The 8,537-nt window shown below is 35.7% G+C and overlaps 1 protein-coding gene across 1 annotated transcript; it reads right to left on the reverse strand.

The window, feature by feature from the left end:
• Positions 1–6,766: 6,766 nt before the first annotated feature.
• On the reverse strand, positions 6,767–8,267 carry LOC113332921 (classical arabinogalactan protein 7-like). Its single transcript, XM_026579419.1, has 2 exons — positions 8,016–8,267; positions 6,767–7,108 (listed from the first exon to the last, which is right to left on the reverse strand). The coding sequence occupies exons 1-2, from the start codon at positions 8,265–8,267 to the stop codon at positions 6,767–6,769; spliced, it is 594 nt and encodes a 197-aa protein (XP_026435204.1).
• Between the last annotated feature and the right edge of the window lie 270 nt (positions 8,268–8,537).

Raw genomic sequence — 8,537 nt, forward strand, 5'->3', positions numbered from 1 at the left:
TGCTTCACATTTAGTGCTTCAAATATAGTTCTTCAAATGTCGTCTTCTCCTTGATGGCTTGTGCCGAAATCAATTGCCTCATTAAAACTTTGACAAGGAAAAACCCAGTGGGACGTAACCTTGGTACAACTCTTCACATGTAGTACTTCACATGTTGTCTCATATTTTACATATAGCTCATCACATGTAATAAGATCTTTAAAGATCGCCGAGTCTAAGTTAATTGTCTCCTTAAAACTTCATCAGGCTAACCCATAGGGACAAAACCTGAATTAAAGAAAAAGAGTACAATGTTAGGTAAACTTAGAACGTAGTTGGATGTGTATACGTTGCCTCATTAAAAACCTTTCCGAGTAACAAAACCCTGTAGGAAAAAGCAACCTCGGTGAAGGAAAATAGTTCAACACACTATTAGATGCTCCCCCTGATGCCAGACAATTTTCATTAGTCTAATGCAGTCAGAAGAAGTTTATCACACTTTACTTTGGTGACTTGAATGTTTATAAGACCTTGTTGTTGATTCTGGAAGTTACGTTGCTTAACATACTATCACGTTTCATTTCTTTGATTCAGATATTTTCAGTAATATCAACGCGGTCTTTATGTCTTCAGCGTTCAACATACTTGATGTTTTTAGTGTTGTCTCGCTAAAAACCTTGTCGAGTAACAAAACCCTTTGGGAAAAACTATTCTCGATCGAAGGGAAAAAGAGTACAACACAACTTCAATTTCGAAGTAAAATATGTCGACATCATATCCTTGGATCCTCCCTCTGATGTCGGCATTTCCCCCGATTACTTTCAGAGTTTTCTATACAGTTCCTTTAGTCATGTACTTTTCGAATATGAATATCGGTAATGACTTAGAAAATAGTCTACCATATCTCCCCTGATTACTTTCGTTAGAGAAGACATTATTGTTCCTTCATAATCAACAACTTTTGGATTGCACTTTAATTACCAGTCCTTTTTATGTCTTTGCAGGGATAAAACAAATTTATGTCAATGGTTACTTTTAAGTACATGATTACATTCATTATACCATTCCAATTACGTTGCGTTGGCGCTGATCTAGCTATATCTAGCTAACAAGTTCCCTGAGGATGCAAAATTTGATCGAGTACATTATTATACTAAGTACAACAATGCGTCTATTGTACTTAGATTTGGGAATTTCATCCCCCAGCACATCTTCGTTATCTTCCTTTAGACGAAATGGTCACTTACTTACATTTGAACCTCGACTAATCATGGGAGTGCTATCAGGATGCATGTCTTTGTTAAATTGCCTGACAACTTTAGACATACGCAAACTGGTGGAATAATATACCACAAGCTCAGTATTCGGTCGAGCTTTCCCAAGATTTTTCATCTGAAATTCGGATGTCAAATAGCTTTTAAGGCCTCTTATTACATCAAGAGTACCCATTATGTATGTACCATCGACATCGATGGCTACAATTCCAAATCAGGAACTTTCTTGTGAATACGCAAGGAAAAATAGCTTACTCGTCTATCCCCTCCAAATCAAATAGCCACTTAGACGGGTATACCACATCCGCTTGATTGCTTCAATATATAAGTGAGTGTTCTATCTAACTGTAAAGGCACTCTGTGGTTTAGAGTCACTTGATTTGGGAAACAAAAGTTTATCAAGTACTTTTGTAAATATATGTCATCTCTTGATTTTTTTCAGAGATATGTAACAACCACTTACATATGCTTTATTTCAAGTCCTTTTGAAATTACCAAGCTAACTAGGTAGTAGAACGCTATAACATTCATTACAAGAGAAAAATTCCAGGTATTTGTGAGAAACCTCGCGCCACAAGGCGAGTCTTTATACTTTAAGACTGCTTTCTTCTCATTATGCTTTGAGACAAATTAATCATGTATGTCCAATAGGCTTTACACTTGGTTGGTTATCACTATACCACACCAAATACCTATATATTAATTTGTCAAAGTACCAAGTTCTACCTGGATTGTATATGCCAAATATGCTCTTCGTTGACATTAAGCAACAAGGAGCTTGGTTCGATCTCATCTTGCTCTATTTCCTTAAGCAAGTGTATATGAATTTAATCACCAATATGCTTGCATGATCTTTCCATTGACTCGTGCGCATTCTCATAATCCACTTGGGGTGTCATTGTTCTCTGGATCATTAAACTTTGGAGCGTCCTCCAGTTTGATTCATGGACATATTCAGAGACAATACTATGAGATGATTTCTGATGATATAAATAAGTTGTGCCTTCGTCGCCTACTTCTTTTCTAAGTGAGCATTGAAAGAACCAAGTGGTCTCTCCAACTTCCTTTATGGAGCCACGGCCTCAACCACACTTCCACTAAGTGTAGTTGCAACACTTTAGTCTATGGTGTATATCCCTTATTGAGGATTTGTAACCTTGCAGGCAGGTTTGCAGCTAGTATGTGTGATCTCATCACTTTAGCGACATCAGTGTACATTCTGAAAATTGATTATTCATTGTCACTTCACATTTACATTTGTGGAGTACAAGAATCAATATGAGACACAATGGGAACACACCACGACAATTCCTGTCGTTCCCTTAGAAAATACTTTTTCTTATCTCCCTCTAACGATGGGAAGACTGGCTCATTAAAGTGATAACCCGCAAATCTAGCGGTAAGAGATCTCCTGCAAAAAGGTTTGAAATGCGGATAATTGTTGGGAACTCATTTCCAACATAACTACTTAACAGTTTTGAAGACCCATCATAGTACGATGTGGAGTCGTAGTTTCACCTATATAGTGCAACCAAAAATGCGTAAGAACACGAATGTCAGGCTTAAATTCAGTTACCAACTGGTACGCATAAAAGGTTGACTAATATTGGGTTCTAAAACGAATTAAGTAAATATGCGTGTAATATTTCATATCCTCCGAGCATTTATAAGAAGGTTGTTACATATAACCTATCCTTAGACACCATATATAACCTTTGATGGTAGCCTCTGCGAGACCACGGGGTATATGATGCTCTACAATGATCCTATTAAACACACAATATCCATCAAGTCCTTTTGATGTAAAATATCTAGCAATAACAAGGTTGGTGAGACCTTAAATTGTATAATATGTGCTAGAATTGTTTCAAAAACGCATAATTTCTTGTGAAAAATAATTAATTCAATACTTCGAATTATCCACCAGAGCCATAAATCACTTGAATGGACTGCATTCTGTATGGATATGTCCACAAATATAACCTTGTTTCTTTTGAAAAAATGGGTTGTTTACCATTTTCATCTTAAGATGGTCTCAATCCTTTTTACTAAAGAATGAATTTGTAAAATAAGTGACATACTTTATTACTTTAAAAGCATAATGGGAGGGAGGTGGCGTTTCTGGTACTTTAGAAAGAGTTGATTGTGAGAGATGTCGTCACTTTGCATTCTTTCAATCTTTGTGATTCCCATTTTCTTGTTAACTCAAATAAAAGGATGTCCATTTGAGTTCTTTCAAAACAGAACATCATATCACAACCAAAATGTCTTTATGGTTATGTCAAAACCTGAGTGAGTCAATTCCCAACATTACATTGTCAATTATCCAAGAATGAGTGATTTAAAGTTCACCAGACTAATTGACTCATTATTTTCTCTAAAATATGATTCCTTTCACATTCATTGGAGGTAATTTGTAGATGCATTCCCATTCTCACGGTTAGTTTTCGTTCAATAACCGTTTGCATAGACTTCGTAGAAACTTAACAAAGTGTGATAGCTCTTGGTTCTTACAGAGATCATGTAACTTTTAATCTTTATACTGATTAGGCAACAAATATTGAGCATTTCTTCGCTCAGATATTATCTGTAATGATCTAATCATCGCATGGTATTACATAAGGAAACAATTCAACAAGCAGTTTAATATATTTCTTTAAGAGCTTTGTGCAATAAGTGGTGTGGCCTTATTACGTAACCAACGAAAATTTATCTCATTTACTTTAAAGTGTTACAGTTCATGAGGATGATATACTTTTCATCATAATGTATGAATGATCCTTTTAACTCAAGTACTTATGAGTATATCTCAAGTGCTTTAGAGTATTTTCAGTCTCATGGAAATGATATACTTTTCATTTCATAAGTACAAACTATGAATTTAGTTCTTCGCATAAAAAAAATCTTTATTTTAACTTAAAAAAAATGTTTACTAAACTACCATACAATCAATAGTCCGGGATCAAATCATACAAAATTCAGTTGAATAAAGATAATTAATAAAAACTTATCAAAATATAAGTGTATTAATTGGGCAAGTTTCTTATTGCCACTAAAATTGACAAGCGGGGGTATGACCTTCTTTTAGCATATAGTGAGTTTGTTGTCATTTAAACTCTCTATATCTCTCGTAGTTGGCTGCTACTATATGATACCTGCATTCCATCACTTGTACCATACTCAGTAAATGTTTACACCAAGCGTCCAACTCTCATTCCAGAATTACGTCTTTGTCTCATGCTCAGTAAATAAATTTACTTTGTATTGTTACTACTTGAGCCAATATTACAAGTGTTTTAAATTCTAATGAACATTCAAACTTTCTTCAGAGCATTCCATCGTCTGAAATCAATATGTCGCCTAAAATGTAGAAGTTATGCCTTCATCTTTTGAACAATGCATCATCATTTGTTGAAGGTTTCATGATGGAAGTAAATACCTTATAGACACAATTGACTTCTGTATCAAAGGCTCTTTAATGGCGCTCAAGTACTTCTGAGTCCAAAAGGTCCAATCTTAATCGAGTTGGTTTAATCAGAACCCGGTCAACAGATTGGTCAATGCCTGGTCCATTGGGTTGAGTATGTCATGGTTAAAAAAAGTCCACATATATGTTCCATTATATATGAAGTGCTCAGGCCCATTGATAATAAACATGAAATTATTAGCATATGAGTCCAAAACATATCATTAACCCTAAAAATTGAAAAAAATCTTCTTTCAATTGTTCTGATCGACAGACAAACGCATCACAGTCCGATCATGATGAAATTTTTACATATGATTCATCACAGTGTTTCGCTAAACATAATACAATTTCAAAGAAATCCAACGTCCAGATAAAAATATATTCATGATGCCGTATGACTGTTCCAATTAACGTTTCTGTGGACACAACTGGAAATATCATGTACTTTTGAGTATTTCCCATGGTTAGATCTTTATGAAATTTTTACAGTGGTTCAAGGAGAACAATATGTAATACATAACAAAAATACAGCCTAATCTAATGGTTGGAATTCCTAAAACTTTGGGTTTTCGACGTTGTTGTAAATTAGGGTATTCCTGAACGTACACAAATTCATTAAAGTCTAGTTTTGGAGATTGTATCATATTCCGATTTGATTGAAATTTTAACATACTAAGTAATAACTAATTTTGTTGAACATATTAAAATTTCATGACAATCTAACGGTGAAATCTCTATTTTTTATAATCATACGTTTGTGGAACCCTAATATAAATTACGAAAACAAAATTTCTTTGTTCAAAAGAAATACCTGGTAACGCATCCATGATGATAAAACATAGGATCAGAACCATGCTAATCTTCAAGGAATAATCCATAACCAATTTTGAATGGAAAAAAAAAAATTGCACCAGTCGGTAGAGTCGTCGTGCATGATAACGTGTTGCAGCGAAAAATATGGAAAAAATAAGAGACAAAGAGAGGTTTCTATTATCAGCATCAGGTTACATGGAACAATATCCTATATATACATGTAAGAAGAAAATCCTAAATACTATATTGGGCGTAAGAAAAAAAATCCTAAATACTATATTGCGCGGCACATCAATGGGCTACAAGCCCTACAATAGTTTCAGGTTTGATTTCCCCAACATAGGCGTTGGGTTCCCCAAGCACCCACATACCCACAACTGAGATGGGGATTTCGGAGATGGGTCTAGGGGTCCAATACGTTGGAAAATCTCCACTCCCAAAATCGTGAATTCCCAATTCCACCATTTAAGTTGAGCCAAAGTGATGACATAATTGTTTTTCGTGAGCTGCCACTAAATATACAAGTGTCAGCTAGTCTCAAAATTTAATTAATCAGTATCAGTGTGGTTAATTCGATTCTAAAATTTGGAATTCACCTTCTCACTGAATTCTTTATCGCATGTTTTTATCTTCTTTGCCATGGAATTGCACAGACCAGACTGATGCACGTGGGATCCCTCTAGACCAACAACACAGCTGTAGATCACATGACACCTGTTCCAAAAGCTAATCTTAATACTCTTTTTGCTTTTTTTTCTAAAAAGAAACAACCAAACAAACCCATGACGACTAATTCTGACGGTTCCTCTCTCCAGTCTTCTTTTTTCTTTTACAGCTGTTTTTGGTGGCCACACCTAACATATAACGACAAACTAACACCAACCTCCGACTACACGTGTTCTCCTCTCCTCACTCTCGCTTTCTCTCCAGATCTCCTAGGAACTAAACCCTAAACAAATAAACTAAATCCGAACAAAGAATTGAACGAAAAAAGATTAATGGAAAATGAAATAAAATATAATCGTCTCAGCCGTACAACATCCATCGTCTTCAACCATCAAACCGTAATAATAAAAAAGAAAGAAAGAAAATGAAGAAGAACTTAACTAAAAACTGACTCTAATACAATAATATAAACTCGGTACAAACTCCAGAGAAAGTATGTGAAAGGAGAAAGAGGGATGAACATCAAATAAGATGGAATCTAATGGGAAGGGGATTACAATAAGATCTACAAGAACATAAATGAAGTAACAATTACACCAACAAAACCAGATCCAACAATAGATGAAACTCTTACAGCACCATTCTTATTATCAGCTGTAGATCCAGCTGGAGAATTAGCAAGTGGACTAAGTCCAACAGGAGAACCACCTGGGGTTGTAGCTGGAGCACCAGTTGGTGGAGCTGGTGGTGATGAAGGTAATGCAATAGATGGACCTGGTGATGAAGCTGGAGATAAAGTTGGTGTTGGAGTTGTGGTGGCTATTGGTGCTGGAGTTGGTGCTATTACAGTTGGAGCTGGTGGTGGTGGCGACTTTGTTGGTGAAGCTACTGGTGCTGTTGTAGGTGCCTGACCAAAGACCAATCCCATCATTAAAACTGCCGTTAACAAAGCAACGTACACTGATGAACAGGCCATTGTTGGTTTTGTGAGAGACGGTAAAGATTTTCTATGAAGGGAGTTTGTTTTAATGTGAGAAACTTTGAGAACAGAGAGTGGGATTTGGTTTATATATAAGAGGAGATATAGGGGTATTTAGTTTTGCTGCTTAGCTTGGCCAGAAGGGAATTTGATGTTCTTTCGAGTCAAAGACTTCATAAATGTTTGACTACAGTCAAACTTCTGTTTTCTTCATGTGGATCCCACAAAGATGATCTTTAGCCGTTGGTGAACTCATGAGGGTCCTACTTGCTGAGAACCTATGATTTTTGTCCGTTGATTGTGTGATATCAAAGTTCGATGTAAAAATCATGATAGTGAAGTTTGTAAAGGGACGGTGGATGAGTCGATTCCCAAGTACTTTTTTTTAGGGTATAAAATTAGGGTTGAAGCAAAAAGATATGCCAAGTTCGTCTTTTTTAAGCGACCATATTGCGACCGTTGGATGCATGAAAGGTTGTGCCTTGTGACACGTATAGATGATTTTGGTCGCTTCTTTAGTTGGTTTATGTTGTTGAGCCAGGATAATAGCAATGTAACATCTTAGCCGTTAACGTTAAGACAAAATGACTTCGACATTGGCTGTACCTGAGGTCTTTTTTTTTTTTTTTTTTTTTTTTGTAACCAAGAATTATATTAATCAAGAAATATAGTGCAACATGTTTAAAATTTCTTTTTTATTAAAAACATTGGAAATAACACTAGATTTTAAGATCTTGTGTTGAATGTGAGAGAACTTGTGCCGAAGATGCTTTACTCGAGCTTCTTTTGCTATGTGGTCCGCCGCAGAGTTATATTTCCTGTTTATGTACTTTACCTGGGCTTGCGGAAGTTTCTTCATTATTGAGTTCACTTCTTGTATGGTATTATCCGCAGTCCAAGGAGAATCTTTGCAAGACTTGTTGATCGTCTCCGCCAAAGTTTTGCAGTCCATTACTACTGAGACAGTGGATAATATATTTTTACTTAACCATGAAGATACCTTTAGTAAAGCTTTTGATTCTGCATGAAATGCTGAGGATGCCCACTCCGAACCAGCTTCAATATACATAAATGTTTCGCTATCCATAGAATAAAGTAAAAAAACATATTCCATGGTCGAATCCTCTTTTTTGAAAGCCGCATCAATAAATATTATCAAATCCGAAGATAGGTCAGACCATTTCTCTTTGGAGTTATTTCTTTTTTCAATCTTCATTAAGTTAGGATCCTTGCCTGAGTATTCTGGTTTAGAAATTTTTTGATTTGCTCCATAAGATGAATCGGGTTCGGGTTTATTTTTTCAAAAACTACCGAACATCTGTGCTTCCAAATGAACCAGCATATAGTAGCTATTTTA

Source organism: Papaver somniferum, unplaced genomic scaffold (assembly GCF_003573695.1).
Source record: "Papaver somniferum cultivar HN1 unplaced genomic scaffold, ASM357369v1 unplaced-scaffold_132, whole genome shotgun sequence".
Classification (NCBI taxonomy): domain Eukaryota; kingdom Viridiplantae; phylum Streptophyta; class Magnoliopsida; order Ranunculales; family Papaveraceae; genus Papaver; species Papaver somniferum.

Excerpts from the sequence above, each read along its gene's own strand:
- LOC113332921 (XM_026579419.1), bottom strand. The coding sequence starts at position 8,267 with ATGGATAGCGAAACATTTATGTATATTGAAGCTGGTTCGGAGTGGGCA. Across the intron at positions 7,109-8,015 it reads AGAAACTTCCGCAAGCCCAG|GCACCTACAACAGCACCAGT; the intron begins GTAAAGTACATA and ends GTCTTTGGTCAG.